The 14,567-nt window shown below is 50.7% G+C and overlaps 7 protein-coding genes across 7 annotated transcripts in view; 3 read left to right on the top strand and 4 right to left on the bottom strand.

The window, feature by feature from the left end:
* Positions 1–1,083: 1,083 nt before the first annotated feature.
* CNL05590 (hypothetical protein) lies at positions 1,084–2,570 on the top strand. Its single transcript, XM_024658195.1, has 7 exons — positions 1,084–1,259; positions 1,328–1,348; positions 1,420–1,697; positions 1,759–1,771; positions 1,830–1,904; positions 1,979–2,127; positions 2,317–2,570. Exons 1-7 carry the CDS (start codon positions 1,149–1,151, stop codon positions 2,357–2,359), a joined length of 690 nt encoding a protein of 229 aa, XP_024513865.1. The 5' UTR covers positions 1,084–1,148; the 3' UTR covers positions 2,360–2,570.
* On the bottom strand, positions 2,537–4,373 carry CNL05600 (pyruvate dehydrogenase e1 component beta subunit, mitochondrial precursor, putative). The gene is made up of 9 exons (XM_568096.1): positions 4,164–4,373; positions 3,995–4,099; positions 3,876–3,923; positions 3,743–3,821; positions 3,428–3,684; positions 3,059–3,365; positions 2,902–3,008; positions 2,769–2,841; positions 2,537–2,698 (listed from the first exon to the last, which is right to left on the bottom strand). The coding sequence occupies exons 1-9, from the start codon at positions 4,359–4,361 to the stop codon at positions 2,688–2,690; spliced, it is 1,185 nt and encodes a 394-aa protein (XP_568096.1). The 5' UTR covers positions 4,362–4,373; the 3' UTR covers positions 2,537–2,687.
* Positions 4,374–4,535: 162 nt separating this feature from the next.
* On the top strand, positions 4,536–6,607 carry CNL05610 (essential conserved GTPase, putative). The gene is made up of 3 exons (XM_024658196.1): positions 4,536–4,733; positions 4,779–6,235; positions 6,299–6,607. Exons 1-2 carry the CDS (start codon positions 4,575–4,577, stop codon positions 6,195–6,197), a joined length of 1,578 nt encoding a protein of 525 aa, XP_024513866.1. The 5' UTR covers positions 4,536–4,574; the 3' UTR covers positions 6,198–6,235; positions 6,299–6,607.
* A 33-nt stretch (positions 6,608–6,640) lies between these two features.
* Positions 6,641–8,394, top strand: CNL05620 (conserved hypothetical protein). The gene is made up of 5 exons (XM_024658197.1): positions 6,641–7,448; positions 7,500–7,797; positions 7,863–7,918; positions 7,973–8,032; positions 8,085–8,394. Exons 1-5 carry the CDS (start codon positions 7,163–7,165, stop codon positions 8,183–8,185), a joined length of 801 nt encoding a protein of 266 aa, XP_024513867.1. The 5' UTR covers positions 6,641–7,162; the 3' UTR covers positions 8,186–8,394.
* Positions 7,064–11,083, bottom strand: CNL05630 (conserved hypothetical protein). The gene is made up of 8 exons (XM_024658198.1): positions 10,820–11,083; positions 9,982–10,675; positions 9,784–9,918; positions 9,400–9,723; positions 9,211–9,327; positions 8,378–9,121; positions 8,265–8,318; positions 7,064–8,216 (listed from the first exon to the last, which is right to left on the bottom strand). The coding sequence occupies exons 1-6, from the start codon at positions 10,894–10,896 to the stop codon at positions 8,429–8,431; spliced, it is 2,040 nt and encodes a 679-aa protein (XP_024513912.1). The 5' UTR covers positions 10,897–11,083; the 3' UTR covers positions 7,064–8,216; positions 8,265–8,318; positions 8,378–8,428.
* Positions 11,084–11,320: 237 nt separating this feature from the next.
* Positions 11,321–12,680, bottom strand: CNL05640 (Baker yeast's zinc finger protein RTS2, putative). Its single transcript, XM_568228.2, has 4 exons — positions 12,554–12,680; positions 12,422–12,489; positions 11,976–12,305; positions 11,321–11,920 (listed from the first exon to the last, which is right to left on the bottom strand). The coding sequence occupies exons 1-4, from the start codon at positions 12,609–12,611 to the stop codon at positions 11,402–11,404; spliced, it is 975 nt and encodes a 324-aa protein (XP_568228.1). The 5' UTR covers positions 12,612–12,680; the 3' UTR covers positions 11,321–11,401.
* Positions 12,681–13,172: 492 nt separating this feature from the next.
* CNL05650 (expressed protein) overlaps positions 13,173–14,567 on the bottom strand; it is a 2,171-nt gene continuing 776 nt past the window's right edge. Inside the window, exons 3-6 of the mRNA XM_024658199.1 lie at positions 14,231–14,567; positions 14,077–14,174; positions 13,406–14,023; positions 13,173–13,346 (exon numbers count right to left, since the gene is read on the bottom strand). The exon at positions 14,231–14,567 is cut by the window's right edge and continues 36 nt beyond it. Of these exons, the coding sequence (XP_024513868.1) occupies positions 13,239–13,346; positions 13,406–14,023; positions 14,077–14,174; positions 14,231–14,567 (1,161 nt within the window). The 3' untranslated portion in view covers positions 13,173–13,238. The remainder of the gene's footprint in view (positions 13,347–13,405; positions 14,024–14,076; positions 14,175–14,230) is intronic.

The raw sequence follows: 14,567 nt of genomic DNA on the forward strand, positions 1-14,567 counted from the left end.
TGAATTCGGGGAGACGGTCGTCAGGGACTTGGACGATAGGATTGGGAAAGGAAACAGGAGAATAAGACTTGGAGGTAAAGGGAAGAGTGGGGGCGGCGGTGGAGGTGTGAATGGAGGGAGGAGAGATGAAGTGGTTACGAGAGTGGCAAGCGCCCATTATGAATGGTCAAATGGGTGAAGCTGGGTAAAAGTAAGAGTGTAGAGGTCAGAGGCAGAGTATAAGAGAAGGTTTACAAGTTGCTAAGAGTAGTTGTAAGAGCGCTATAGCTTTGAAAGCAAGCAAAGGGTGAAAAGTGTTGGAAGAAGAGTGTGGAGAAGGAAAAGAGACACTGTTCGAGGATCATTGTGGTTTTTATACACCATATCCGAGTCCATGGAAGGTGCTTGAAAGATACATTTAGGCTGGTGAGAAACTGAGGTGTTGAAAGAGGGATGCACTGTGTGAGGAGGTAAAACTCACTAATAGGAGTACGCACACTCCCTAGAAGGTGAAAGTCTAAAGATATCCATAGAGAGTAAGTAGATAACGCACAGAATGTTGTCAGTGAATTGGAAGAGCTTGACAGTGTATGCGATAGATTTCCCGTGGCACCGCAGTCACTGCTACTTGATGCGTACGCTGTCATCGCTGACTGGGTGTAGAAAAGCATATACCAATTTATCCAGTAGCTTGATAAAGTGGGGGATGCCAAGATGTGCAGGGCTAAAAGAGTGACTGGGAGGATATTGCAATACACAGGTCCTTTCGAGGTGAGCGAAGGAGAAAAGACATGAGCGCAAGATGTGTAAAAGGTGTTACTCATTAATCATTGTCACTGATTTCTGATGCGGGTGATTTTAGGGTCAATTCATTAGCCAATGGTTCGTGATGTTTAGCAATGGGGACGAGATGTGGCAGTGAGGATGGATGGGTATGGTATAGAAATGTAAAAAGAGCATTGTTGCGTCGGTGAAGTGATTTGTTTTTGTTTGTTGTTGGCCGGACTGAAGCGCTCCCCCGGTTAAAAAATAAAAAAGTGGAGGTTGTCGAGCATAAACTTTGTTATGACGTCGTATTCCAGCCTCCATCTCCCATACATATCAAGATCCAGCTCATCAAAGTTTCAATTCACATCTCTATAACACCCATACCTCTCTCTCCACGCACTATGCGCTTCCTCCGTTCCGTTGCCCGCCTTTACAACACCAACTTTGACCGTCGCCCAGTGGCTACTTTGGTAGTCACAAACGGCGTCCTCAACACCATCGCAGATGTCCTTGTCAGTTTTCCTCGGTATCCACACACCTTTATTTTTTCCACTTTATTCACTAACCTAATACTGTACAGGCGCAATACTCCACCATACTAGTCCGTGCTTATCCCTCTGGCTTACTGTTCACCTGTCTCCCCCGACTTATTCTAACACTTTCTTTTTACAGATGCACAACCCGACGCCCCAAACGCCTACCCCGGCTTATGATCCGTTGCGTACCCTGCGCTTTGCCATATTCGGTATGGGAATGGGCCCCATCATCGGCCGGTGGATGCGGTTCCTCGAACGCGCCATCCCCATCCCCGCAAAAGCCACGCTAGGGAGGGCAGGGAAGGGAGCAGGCGGGATACTGACTGGACCGGCAGGTGCATCTGCTGGAGTGGGTAAAGGGAGTGGAGAAGGGATACAGCTGGTGAAGAGGGTTGTTGCTGATCAGATTATCATGTGGGTCACTTGAGTGTCATGCTCTTTAGCGGAAAAGGTGTGCTGATAATGCTGGGATTAGGGCCCCGATCGGCGTAAGTCGTGCCTATCAAGGAAAGCATAACGCGTAGACGGCTAAATCCTCTCATAAAGCTTGTCCTCTTTGTCGGATCAATGGGTATAATGGAGGGCCACTCGACCGAAGAAATCAAGGAAAAATTCCAAGATGTACGTTTTTTGGTGCCCCTTTGCTCAGTCGCTTTTTGCTGAATCAACCTTTATTATTATTATTTAATGTCCAGATCTACGTCTCCGCCATCCTCGCCAATTGGAAGATCTGGCCAGCCATCCAGGGTATCAACTTCAAACTCATGCCGATTCAGTATAGGGTCCCCTTCCAAAGTACTTGCGGTATCGCATGGACGTTGTATTTGAGTTTGTTGAATGCCAAGTAGGTCTTTGCTCCTTTTTCCTCGTTTCTCCTCTCTCCTCTCTTCCTTGGTCGCTTGCTTTGATCGCATGCTCTGAATACCTGCTCGAGCCTTTTTGGCTTGTTCTCACTAACAGAATATCCAAAGGCTTAATAGGGATCAAGTGTGAGGATAACGTGGGCTGACGTGATGATTGTAATTAATTCTAGGGGCAACAAAGACCTGGAAGCTCACCAGACTCATCAAGTTTAATTATCAAGCGCCATCTCCTTGCAGTTTCCTCGCGTCTCTTCCTCCTGGCCAACGCCCAGCGCGCATGTTCATGCACAAGTATAATTTATAGATTTTTTTTTTTTTTTGCTCTTGTATTCCTTATCCATCTTGATTGAATCAGGTGATGGATAAAATCAGGTAGATGGATAAAAAAGCAGAACACCCAAAGTGATGCATTACAATCATACCCAAACAAATGAGCCCCCCTCTTCATCCATCACATCCCCCGCTCCATCCTTCGCTCTGCTCCTCTCTCCCAAACGCCTCTTATCCAACATTTTGTTTTACACGCCGGGTTTAATTAAATCTATTGGCGGTCTACACTCAAAAAAGTCATTAGCCATCTATCGCTCAGAAGAAGAGGGACAGAGGAAGAAGGACGACGTACAGAGGTGACGCCTGATAACCTTGGCGATCAAGGGTGTGTCGGGGAAAGCCATCGTTTCGAGGGACTCGGCGTACTACAAAGAAAAGTCAAATCAGCCATGTATGAAGAAGGAGAGAAAACAATCAAGGCTTACAGGAGTGGGAACGTCAGCACCGGTGATTCGCTCAGGGGGAGCGTCGAGGAAGTCGAAAGCGGTAGACTCGCAGATCTGGGCAAGGATTTCGGAACCGACACCGAACGCTACACACGTTTTAAGCAAATCAATCGAAAAAAAACGAAACGAGACTTACCAGGGAAACCACCCTCAACGGTGATCAGGTGCTTGGTCTTCTTCACGCTCGTGATGATAGTCTCAATATCCAACGGCCTGATACTCCTAAGGTTGATGACCTCGACCTTGATACCTTCCTCCTTCTCCAGCAACTCGGCAGCCTCAAGAGAGTGGGTGACCATCTTGCTGTGGGCGACGATGGTGACGTCGGAACCGGCCTTTTCAATCTTGGCCTTGCCGATCGGGATGAGGAAGTCCTCGGAGAGTTCTTCCTTGGTCATGGGGAATTGGACACCGTAGAGGAGCTCGTTCTCGAGGAAACAGACCTGTGGACGGTCGATTAGATCAGCGCTGTAAACGGAAAAGGAGACAACGAGGCCCGACGTACGGGGTTGGAATCCCTGATAGCGCTCTTCAACAAGCCCTTGCAGTCGGACGCACTCCAGGGGGAGATGACCTTCAAACCGGGCACACTTCCGTACCACGCGCAGTAGTCCTGAGAGTGCTGAGCGCCGACACCGGCAGCGGCACCGTTGGGACCACGGAAGACGACGGGACAGGGGACGTTACCACCAGACATGTAGTGGGTCTTGCCGCCCGAGTTGACGATTTGGTCGATAGACTGCATGGCAAAGTTCCAAGTCACTGTGGTCGCGAGCCGTTAGCTGGGCCAAGGTGATCATCGGGGGAAAGAGGCACATACTGAACTCGCAAACGGGTCGGAGACCGGCAAGGGCGGCACCGACGGCCATACCAGTGAAACCAGCCTCGGTAATGGGTGTCTGCACGTTTCATGTCAAAATCTCCTTTCAAGCCCGACAACCAGGTCCACTCACGTCGATGACCCGGTCCTCTCCAAACTTGTCCAGCAGTCCCTTGGTGATCTACCGAGAAAGAAAAAAATGCCCGTTAATCAACCCGCTCGAGACAAAAAACAGCACGAGACGAAACTTGCCTTGTAAGCACCGTTGTACCTGGCAACCTCTTCGCCGATGATGAAGACGGTCTCGTCACGGATCATCTCCTCCTCCATCGCCTGGTTGAGCGCGTCTCGCACAGTCTGTTTCGCACCACACGCAGGACTGTCAGCATGCGACATTATCGAGATCCCAGACGACACGCACCATCATCGTGACGCCTTCGTCGGAGCTGGCGGCCCTCCTCTGGCCCTCGGCGAGCAAGAACCTGGCAGGGCTCCTGGGGACGGTGGGCGCTGCGGTGGTGAGGAGGGCATTCCGGGCGACGAGCCGCGCGGCGGTGGAGAGGGGGGCGGTGCGGGCGCGGAGTGCGCGGGGGATGCTGCGTGTGATCGTGGAAGCCATTGTGGGTTTTGCGGTGGGGGAGGGGGAGGGGGAGGGGGAGGGAGAGATTTGTGGATTGCAACACGGCGGCGGCCCCCAACGGTGCACAGACTCTCCGACCCGCGCGCCCCGTTCCGTCGCTCGCCCATTTGTTTCCCGCCTTTATTTCCCTTTTATCCCGCCTCCACCCGCCATTCACCAGCCACCCGGCAACATTCGTATGTACGCCACACCATGCGCCGTATCGCACCCGTACTCCTGCGCCCGCTCGCAGCCAGGGCATATGCAGCCAAGCCGCTCGACATCGACCACGTCCAGGACCCGGACTTTGAGGATGTGCTCGGCGAGCTCACGCGGAGACGCAGGAAAGCAGATGCAAAACGGCGCCAATACGTGAGTCGCGTCTATCTTGCCAGGCCACCGCTCACAACGCCACAGGGATCGTCCTTTGTGGACCATGCGATAGTCACTGTGCGCGGCGGCAAGGGCGGCAACGGCGCGGCAGCGCTCGAGGCGTCTCTTCGAGGACCATCGTTTCCCTCGGGCGGCAACGGCGCCCACGGCGGCTCCGTCTACATCACCACGTCGCCCGAGCTCACGTCACTCGCTACCGTGAAAAAGCGTCTGATAGCCGGTGCTGGCGGCTCAGGCGGGGGAGCGTTCAAGCACGGACGGAAAGGCGAGGACCTGGTGGTCCAGGTCCCGGTGGGCACGATCGTGCGTGAGCTGAAGCGCGAAGGGGAGGAAGAGAGGATGGAGAGGGAGGAAGACGATTTGGGACTATCAGATGCGGAGAAAAAGAAGAAACGGTGGCAGAGATGGTTCATTGCGCATCCCTCCACAAAGGGCGAGGTCAGTGAAGAAGAGTATGCCGACGGAGAAGATCTTTTACGCCGCGAGAGACGGTGGATCGCGCATACACCCTCGTTTGACCAGACGCCTCCCTTCCATCTCGACATTAGCGAACCGCTTGACGAGCCAGTCTTAATAGCCTCTGGCGGGTCCGGCGGGCTGGGCAACCCCTTCTTCCCTTCACCAAGGTTGGCCTCTCGCGGCACCCTCCCGCCCACACACACATTTGAATTCGAGCTTAAACTGCTCGCCGACGTCGGCCTCGTCGGTTTCCCGAACGCGGGGAAATCAACCATCCTCCGTGCACTTACCGGCCGTCGTGCAGAGGTTGCCGGCTACCAATTCACGACGCTCAACCCGCAAATCGGGGTGGTCAGAGTGTACGAAGACGGTTCATGGGGCGTAGGCAAAGAGGAAGTGGTCGAGACGTGGATCGAGCGTGAACGTGAAGACTTTTCTCGCCAGACGGGTGGTCCGTTCCCTGCATCGCGCATTAAAAATGGCCGAGAGGACAAAATGGAGCGACTCCGCTTCACCTTGTCAGATAACCCGGGTCTGTTACCCATGGCATCCCAAAACGTCGGTCTCGGCCACTCTTTCCTTCGATCTATCGAACGGTCCCCCGTCCTGGCCTACGTCCTCGATCTCACGAAACCGTCCCCGGTACAGGATCTTCAAGTGCTGAAAACAGAGCTTGAAGCTTATAAACCCGGGCTGAGCGAGCGTGCGGGCGTGGTCGTGCTGAACAAGGGCGATGCAGTACCTGAAGAAGAAGGCAAGAAGCGGGTGGAGGAGGTCGCGGCGTTTGTGAGCGAGCATAAAAGTGGTCAGGTTATCGTCCTCAGCGGCAGGTACGGTCTCGGGATGGAGACGCTTGTTGCTCTCCTAGCGGATAATGTGGAAAAGGCGAGGATCGAGAGGGCGGAAATGTTGGACAGGGAGAGGAAGGCGGTGAAGGAGGAACCGGTCAGCCATCGGGTGAGCGGGTTTGGTTTGAAAAAGTAGATCCATCGTGTTGTACGCATATCCATTCCAATTCACATGTAGGCATTTTTTTTTCTGCATGTATACTTTAATCTGATGGAGTGGATTGTACTACCGTCCAGGTCTTTATATAGTTGGACTGATTAGGGGAATCAGGGAGCCCCAGAAAAAATAAAGAGTCGACGCTGGGGACGTACGATACGATTCGCGCTGCACACTCCAACTTCTCGACCCTTTTTTTTCTGTCCCCCCGCAGCGCTACTGCCCTCTCCTTTCCACTGCAGCCCTAGAACAGGGCTAACATCCAGCGGCGGCGGCCCATCGATCACATATAGGGTATCATTATCGCAATTAATTAATCGTACCAGACAAAAAAGATGCGCTCAGGCCCTATCTACCCATTCATTTGGATCGTACCTGTAGCAGCGGCGGCGGGCGATCACCATTCGTTCCTCCCGGCGGTTTATAGTACGACTCTTTTTCCTTCTTCGCTTCAGAGTCTTCCTCTTCGTCATCCTCCCCCGCCCCTTTCTTTCAATACCCCCCTCCTACTTGACTGACGGGCATTTCCGACTTGTTTTTTTCCCGAGACTTGCCAACGCACTACTCACCGTGGATATCCCCTTCGATGATGGCGCTGGCTGATTGATGCTAACTAGTAGCTTTGATTGTGCTGTGCATGTGAATATGGTGAGACCTTTCGTCTGTGCCACTGACGAGCACCAAAAACGTGACTGCAGTCTAACGCTATTAAACTTTTTTTGGGCACCTGGTTGCCAAGTATAACCCACAGGAGGTTACTAGCGCGATCAAGCCCAAAGGTATCCTCTTCATACTCACACCGCTAAAGTTTACAAGCGCGTTTGGTTCAAGGAAACGAATATAGTAGGCGGAAAGAACGGAATAGTGTTTCCCATTCCCCTCCATTCTGTCTCACTCTTTTGACTTTTTCCTTCCTTCTCCCGCACCAAGCACCAACCGTCACAATGATCATCCCTGTTCTTCTCCTCCTCCTTCCCCAAATATTCTCTCTCCCAACCTCGCGCCATGACAATACCAATACCGCTTGCAACCTTCTTACCAGTGACCATACAGCTTACGATTGTCTTCCCGACTTGTCCCTCGAGTCAGCTATCACCACTTCCCAAGAAGCGCATGGCATAAGTAGGGAAGGGTTATTGACCTGCCCAGATGCAAAGAACACGATCATGTATTACGAGGTGACAGACTGGCGTTTGGTCAAGGTGTGTGAGTGTTGGGGTAAACACCAGTGTAAGTGTCGTAGGAACCCATTGACAGTTCCAAATCTGACAAGCCTCCCAGTTTACAATGAAGCTACAAGACAATGCCACTGCCCTCCATCTTTTACCCCGTCTTACGATAACCGCGGCATCCTCTCTTGCCATCCTCGTCCGAGCCAGCTCACGGCCGATCAAGCGCAACGACAACAGACGTTGAAGTTCATCTCTAGGAAGAAGAAGGGATCGATGCGCGAGTCGTCGGGGGCGAATGATCAAGCACCCATGAAAGGGATTGAAGCGGAAAGAAAAGGGAGCGAAGGACTGCTCTGTGGATGGGGGCAGAGGGCGTGTAAAGTTGGAGGAGAGTGGGCCTGTCTCGAGTTTGTCTTTTCATTCCTTTTCGTTTTATGGCAAGTGAGCGCCAAAGCTCATATCGAGTGAACAGTGTTACTTTTGGCTTGACGACTTGTGGTGGATGCCCGGGAGAATCGGAAACAGTCGGTACGCCTTTTTATTTACGACCTGATCCCAAATTGCCAACATGGTTTTCTGTAGATTGCACAGCCATACCAGGCGTTTCATCAGTACAATGCGTGCTTGGACAATGTCACATTGGTAAGTTGCTCTTTCTCTGAAAGTCTGTTAGCGTTGTCAACAGACTTTTCAGATTCTTGTCAATCTGGCTTTGTACTCGATGGCAAGGATTCCGGATCGCCCAGTTGCCTATTCAACCCTCGACAGCGGTTCGGTGCTCGCAAACAACAATGAGAACAGACACGGGTTTAATTTGATTTTTATTCTAGTATGCTCATCAGTATCATGCGCACCGGGTTAACAGGACATTTACAGGACATTTAGATGGGTTACCAGGGTTTATTGTATCACCAGCGGACAAAAAATACTTTAAAGAATGTAGTTACTATTATCAACACGTAAAAGTACATTTTAATAATCACGTACAACCAATGTATCTTTTCTTTCACCTTTTACCAAACCGTGATGGTGTGACGCTTATCTGCCCTTATCCCTTCCCCCAGGTCTTGCTACAGAAGGCGTGCGAGAACGAGGGAAAAGACTGGCACTACTTTTACTCCTTCCTCGTCTTCCTTCGTCTTCATCCCCTAAACTCGTCTCTAAACTCGCCTCTTCCTCGCCTACTCCAACCCCTCCTCCCCCGGTTTTGCCAGTAGGGCCTACACTCCACTCTCTCCCTCGGCTCGCGAGGTAGCCTGTATTTGGCGGAGTAGTAGCTATCAATAACAAACCCGCTTGACTGCCCAGCCCCAGCTTGGGGATCGATGACTGGAAGGAAGAAGCCGACGTCCGTTTACCCAGTCGGGTCCTGCCATGTGTAGCAGCAGTGGGCGCATACACACTCGGACCGACCAGGGGTGCCGAGTAGGGTGCGCGCGCGAGAGGGGCATCACTATGTCTTCTCGGTAGACCATCTATACCGGCAGTACGGCCAGTAGAAAAAGGAGTGGGAACAGGTACAGCGGTAGGGGTGATTGAGCGGATAAGAGGCGTTCGTTCAGAGGTATTACTGAAAAAGCGGTGGAGAGACGTGGAAGATGTGGTGTATGGTATCGGGACGTGTTCGTAAGATTGCTCGGCTGCAGCTTGGTTTCCCTCTTCGTCTTTCTCAATAAGGGTCGGGGAGGTGATGGACGTGAGAAGATGGACACCCAGGAAAATCGTTGCAATCTGTAATACCCACCGGCGTCAGAGTATGTCCATGTTTTTTTTAGGGGGGGGGGGGGGGGGATGGTTAAAAGGGAAGAAAGAAAACGTACACCAAAGGCAAAGTTGATAAACCTTGATAATGTTATATCTCTGAACTCTTGGAAAAGCACCGCTGAGCCGATGATTGCTGCCAGCGTGAAAAGAACAAACTGTGTTGGTATAACCTCCTACCAGCATCCAATCAGCCATGTCGCTTCCCCCAGCGATGAGCGCAAAAGTTGTGCAAACAAAAAACAAACCTTGCTTTGGAACCTCATTAAAGCCCTGTTCAACCATCTAATCTGCCCTAAACTCGTCCCTCCAACAACAGCCAAACAGGCCCACGTGACGCCACTCTTCCACGCCCCTACAAAGTCCCCACTCAAAAGACTTGAAAGCGCTTTCGTGGCCAGCACTGTAAAGCCGCCAAAGAGGGCACAGATACCAACGTCTATCGTGAGATGGACCTGGCCGAAAGAAGAATTGGACAGGAAAAGGAGGGGTGGTAGGAGAAGGAGGGAGAAGAGGGTGTAGAGAAGGAAAGGCAGGCGGGTAAGGGCCATGAGCAGTTGGTCGGGGTCGAGCTGATAAATGCGAGTTGGCGGATGTTTATATAAATTCGAATGTAAAGGAAAAGTACGTACGCGAGGACTTGTATCGCTACTTGCTTGGACCACTGTCACAGCCCCAATGATGGCAAGCGCCATACCTACCATATCCCTTGTTCTGAATCGCTCGCCAAGGATGAGGGGCGCAAAGATACAGTTCGCAATCAATGCCTTTTTACTTTATCAGCCCTGTCGCACATCAGGGAGCGAGGAGAAAAAATAAAAACAACATACGACTGTGCCCAGAGGCGCTACGACACTGGCAGGGGCGAAACCATAGCTCAAAAAGTTTCCTCCTTCGCCAACGGCGATCAGAACCATACCTAGCCACCACAACTTGCTCTTCAAGTACATTCCTTCCTCTACTTTACCGATATCCCGGCCATCTGTAATTTTCAGACCCACGGTTTCATCATCTCCATCTTCTTCTTCATCTTCACTTTCGTCCTCAGGATCGTCATGTCGCGAATGACGAGGGGCGGGAGGATTTGGGTCTAGCTTCACTCGAAGGGAGGTATGCTTAGGCGGGAAGATGGGTACTGGAGGAGGACCACGTGAAGAGGAGCGTGATAGATCATTGGATTGATAGCTGGTAATACGTGTCGCTTCTGGGTTGGATTTGCTTCTTTCGGAGATGAAAGTCACCGGCACAGCGACTACATCTTCAAGCCCTAGACCATACCGTCCCTCACCCATTCGGTCGTCTCTACTGCTGCCCCCATTCTCACTCCCGTCGTCGTCGTGAATAAATCTATCATGATGCGGTGTAGGAGGTTCGCTCTCCTCCAGAATAGGGGAAGGGTCACCGAATCTGGTCCTGGACCTGGGACGTAAAGGTGGGGAAGGAGGTTCAGAGTCGGAAGCGGAAGGATCTTGATCAACATGCAGAGCTTCTTCGTTATTTCTGTGCGCTAGCTTTTGGATGGTCCTTTAAATATGTAATAGTCAGTAACCGAGGATCAAGGTAGAAAGAGCCGCCATGAGCTTGCAAAAGCATGGCGAAAGAACAGGACATGGATGGCACCCACTCCACCGCCAGGTGCAGCCAGGTTACGCAAAAGACGAAACTCACAAAGCGAGACTAATGAGGATATTCCCTGCACACGCTATCCCTACTCCTATGAACGAGCTCGTGGATACGCCCACCATTTTTGACCGTGATCAGGTACGGACAGATCACCTTGTTCAGTCCGTCGCTCGCGACGTGAATGATGAAAAAGGCGAGTTCAAATGGGCGGTCCGGCCGTTTCTTGTTTGGGCACTGCAACGTAAGCCCTGTGGGAGTGCCAGGAAGATTGTGTATAAAACTCTTGGAGGTCTCTTTTCGACGAAGAGATGGAAAGTAGTCATAAAATAAGAGACGGATTGATATTTACTAGATAGTCGGGAAAATGTCGAAATCGGACGACAGGACCCCTACCTCAAAATAAAACGTCATAGTGATGTGCCTGATCAAGATAAAAATAATTTCTGCCGATGCAATAAAATCATAGCGAACGTACCGGGAATCAAGTACAACCAAGTATATGCGTACGGAAGTGTCGGTAGGCGAATGGAAGAACGAACGTGTAGCTGAAAAAAACAAATGCACATGTGGCATCAGGTAATAATGCAAATCCATACTTTTACAACAGATTGATTACAAGATGTGTTTCTAGCGCCCTCCTCTTGAAGGTCCGAAACCTCTGTACCCCTGCCCCTGTCCTTGACCTCTACTAGCTTTCCTAGCTTGATCCTCCATCATCAATCTCTCTGCTTCACTCTTATATTTTGGTGCGCCATTACTATCCCCGTTAATCGCAGATCCGCCAGACTCAGTCTTGGCGGCTTTTGAAGACTTGAAAACATTGACAGGAGCTGGACGCTTGAGAGGGTTGGTCGAAACTGCCAAAGGTTTAGCAGTACCAGGGGCTGAAAGCTTGCCAAAACCAATAGTAGGCTTAGTCTCGGCGGATGCCGAGGCGCTTTCTTCTTCCTTGCCTTCTTCAGTCTTGGGTTCGGAAGCACCAAAGAGATTGAGCTTGATCTTCTCCCCCTCCTTCTTTTGCAATCCAACGGTCAAATCCGGCTGATCCGCTTGCTGAGCGCGGGCACGAGCAATCTGCTCTTCCAGCATCTTTCGTTCACGCTCTTCACTGTCCATCTGAGATCGTTCGACTTTCATAGCGGCCGCCTGTAAATGAATCAGACATCAATGAGCTCCGACCAAAGCGTGCAAGGCAGCTTACCTGCTTAGAAAGAGTCTCTGGCCGGTTATCAACCCACTGAATCCAGATTCCCTTTTCGTCTTCGTCAACTTTAACTAAACCCTCTTTTCCTATTGTCTGGATAAATCCGCTCAATGTAACCCATCGAGTAGCATTCATATGTACATGGTGCTTATCCTGAATGTACTCGTTGTACACCTTGTTGGCTTGAACTCGGTTGGTGAGGTGACGGGTGCGAAGGAGGAGAAGGAATTCTGATTGGAATTGACGGGAGAAGTCCGAGATCGCTTGACCAGCTTTGGGACCGAGAAGCATGATTTTGCGCATATGAGGTTCGGATCGGCAATGAGCCTGCACAGGTGGACAAACAAACGGTCATGGAGACGTCGGACGATCGAGGGGTTAACACAAAGATTGTGAAGACACCCAGTGAGCAAGCCTTTTCTTCAAAAATCCGCAACACTTACCTGGAAACCATTTTCATCCCGACATTGCTTTTCACAAACTTGACAATACCATCGCAACCTTCCGAGACCTAATATGATTAATCAGCCGAGTTACACTTGACCAGACATAAAAAGATAGATCGATGACTTTACCTTTTGCTTTGATGGCATTGGCAATTGCCTTCGTGCTTCCTGCTTCTGCTCTACCCATACTGCCTAATTGTTCTTGTCGAGCCTGAAGTGGCGATGGCTTTGATGGAAAAGTAATGAAGACAGGACGTGTTGAAAATCACCTTGACATTCAAAGTTACGAGTGGCAAGGTGTCTGAACGGGATCAAATACAACCTCGATTCTTTACCCTTGCAAACGTAAACAAATCATTCTTCACTCTGTAAACACAACCAGAAACTGCAATTCCTTCCAACAACATGATACGATCAAACCCTACCGCCATACCTCTTAGAGCATCAGATCTCAAACACCTCCAGGCCGAGATCGACAAGCGAAAGTTGGAGCGGGAGCAGTCCCAAGTTTCTCCTGGACAGGCCGTCGCTTCGCGAGATGGAGCAGGGAGCAATGAGGGGTCTAGAGATGATGGTAATGGGGAAGAAAGGAGGGATGAGCGAAGGGAGAGGCACCAGAGGATTGGGCTGTAGATTTTGAAGCACGCTGTCATGACTTTCACGAGTACGCACGTTTCATCCGATTCCTCTTTTGGATGGTATACTTATTTGCTCCCAGCTATAATGATAAACGACTCATTCAAGCACCCTGTATTCTGTATCACTATATACATAATGCATCGAGTGTAATCGATACCGTGAATCCTAAACACAATCAACGTGGGGCTCGTAACCTCGCAATCTCTAGCCTTTGTTCTTCAATGATTTCCTTGTTCCGACGTATCTCTTCCGCAAGTGGCTGTACAGCCTGCCGGATTTCGTTCTAGGGACCACTATTAATACAGGTCCCAGCAAAAGCGGCGTCAAACAAAATTCACTTACCCTAAACGTTCGGCCCATCCGTAATATGTCCAACTGCAGATTCCCAATCTCCCTACGAAGCTCTGCTATCTTTTCCTTGTCAGTCATGTCCTTTTCTATCGGCATTGTAGGAAGCTGTGTGCGGGGTGCAGAGGGCCGTAGAGCCCACGTGAGATCAATACTTGGCTCTTCTTTGTATCGGTCTTCTTGCGGCTCGGGTTGTGAAGAAGATGAAGATGGCTGTCCTTGGCGACTACTAGAAGGTCCAGCTGCGTTTTCGCTTTGTTCCGGCTCCTCCTCCTGGATTGCTTCAATCATTCTTGGTTTTGAGCCCATATCTGAATGTCGGACCCGCCTCTCCACGGGCTGATTTGCAGTCGACATAGGCCCAGAAATCGATCTCCTCGCTTTCCTCTCTTCTCTTCTTCCTGTCCTTTTACTATCCTCTACCGCGCTCGTCGAAACCGTTCGCAGCTGAGGTCCCTCTTCGTTTGTCGGACGGAGGGGCGCTTTGCCTTTCCCCTTCACATCGTGAATATCTTGATGGGCCGGAAGGTTGTTATTCACTTCACCCAGGGTAGATCGATGACTAGTTGAGGTTGTGCTTGCCACTGATACTCGAGGACGAGGGACTCGAGGCTAGAAGGGACGATTGTTAGACTGCAAACAGGCTGAATAAGGAACGATCTTACCCCGGCTGGCATCACCTGGGCATTAAGAATAGGATCTTTCAAACCCATTTCAACAGGAGCTTTATCAAGAGCACGTAGATCCTTGATCAGTAGGGATCCTAAAGAGGGCCTCAGTCATACCAGATCCTTGTTGTCACTACTACAGTATGCTCACCTGAGCCTTTTCTAGCCGCGAGCGACGCACCATCTAAAAAGCCAAGGGCATCCACTTTGCATCCAAACTCGACCTTTTTGCCTAATCCAGGCTTCTCCCTATCTAAACCAACGAGCACGACTTCTCCATCAGCCACTAGGCCACACAATCCACCTTTCTTCTCTCCGCTGGATGTTATTGTCACAGGACTGAAAGCGACATTTGCGATAGGGGCATCAATTGAAGGCGTGAATGGACGTATGAACTGGAATTGAGGTGAGGAAGCATCCAATGGTACTGGGAAAGTGATACGCAAAAGTGTGGGGGTGGTGGAAGATGGGACTATGAGAGTATTGGG

This window comes from Cryptococcus neoformans (assembly GCF_000091045.1).
Source record: "Cryptococcus neoformans var. neoformans JEC21 chromosome 12 sequence".
Classification (NCBI taxonomy): domain Eukaryota; kingdom Fungi; phylum Basidiomycota; class Tremellomycetes; order Tremellales; family Cryptococcaceae; genus Cryptococcus; species Cryptococcus deneoformans.

What these genes read in the sequence shown, in the direction of transcription:
- CNL05590 (XM_024658195.1), top strand. Translation starts at nt 1,149, where the DNA reads ATGCGCTTCCTCCGTTCCGTTGCCCGCCTTTACAACACCAACTTTGAC. An exon ending in ACACCATCGCAGATGTCCTT is followed by an intron (nt 1,260 to 1,327) that starts GTCAGTTTTCCT and finishes AATACTGTACAG; the next exon opens with GCGCAATACTCCACCATACT. An exon ending in TCAAGGAAAAATTCCAAGAT is followed by an intron (nt 1,905 to 1,978) that starts GTACGTTTTTTG and finishes TTTAATGTCCAG; the next exon opens with ATCTACGTCTCCGCCATCCT.
- CNL05600 (XM_568096.1), bottom strand. Translation starts at nt 4,361, where the DNA reads ATGGCTTCCACGATCACACGCAGCATCCCCCGCGCACTCCGCGCCCGC. An exon ending in GAGAGGACCGGGTCATCGAC is followed by an intron (nt 3,822 to 3,875) that starts GTGAGTGGACCT and finishes TGAAACGTGCAG; the next exon opens with ACACCCATTACCGAGGCTGG. An exon ending in CGTTGAGGGTGGTTTCCCTG is followed by an intron (nt 3,009 to 3,058) that starts GTAAGTCTCGTT and finishes AAACGTGTGTAG; the next exon opens with CGTTCGGTGTCGGTTCCGAA.
- CNL05610 (XM_024658196.1), top strand. Translation starts at nt 4,575, where the DNA reads ATGCGCCGTATCGCACCCGTACTCCTGCGCCCGCTCGCAGCCAGGGCA. An exon ending in ATGCAAAACGGCGCCAATAC is followed by an intron (nt 4,734 to 4,778) that starts GTGAGTCGCGTC and finishes ACAACGCCACAG; the next exon opens with GGATCGTCCTTTGTGGACCA.
- CNL05620 (XM_024658197.1), top strand. Translation starts at nt 7,163, where the DNA reads ATGATCATCCCTGTTCTTCTCCTCCTCCTTCCCCAAATATTCTCTCTC. An exon ending in GTGTTGGGGTAAACACCAGT is followed by an intron (nt 7,449 to 7,499) that starts GTAAGTGTCGTA and finishes CAAGCCTCCCAG; the next exon opens with TTTACAATGAAGCTACAAGA. An exon ending in GCTTGGACAATGTCACATTG is followed by an intron (nt 8,033 to 8,084) that starts GTAAGTTGCTCT and finishes CAGACTTTTCAG; the next exon opens with ATTCTTGTCAATCTGGCTTT.
- CNL05630 (XM_024658198.1), bottom strand. Translation starts at nt 10,896, where the DNA reads ATGGTGGGCGTATCCACGAGCTCGTTCATAGGAGTAGGGATAGCGTGT. An exon ending in ATCCTCATTAGTCTCGCTTT is followed by an intron (nt 10,676 to 10,819) that starts GTGAGTTTCGTC and finishes ACATATTTAAAG; the next exon opens with GACCATCCAAAAGCTAGCGC. An exon ending in TAATGAGGTTCCAAAGCAAG is followed by an intron (nt 9,328 to 9,399) that starts GTTTGTTTTTTG and finishes GGATGCTGGTAG; the next exon opens with GAGGTTATACCAACACAGTT.
- CNL05640 (XM_568228.2), bottom strand. Translation starts at nt 12,611, where the DNA reads ATGGGTAGAGCAGAAGCAGGAAGCACGAAGGCAATTGCCAATGCCATC. An exon ending in CAATGCCATCAAAGCAAAAG is followed by an intron (nt 12,490 to 12,553) that starts GTAAAGTCATCG and finishes TAATCATATTAG; the next exon opens with GTCTCGGAAGGTTGCGATGG. An exon ending in GGGATGAAAATGGTTTCCAG is followed by an intron (nt 12,306 to 12,421) that starts GTAAGTGTTGCG and finishes CCACCTGTGCAG; the next exon opens with GCTCATTGCCGATCCGAACC.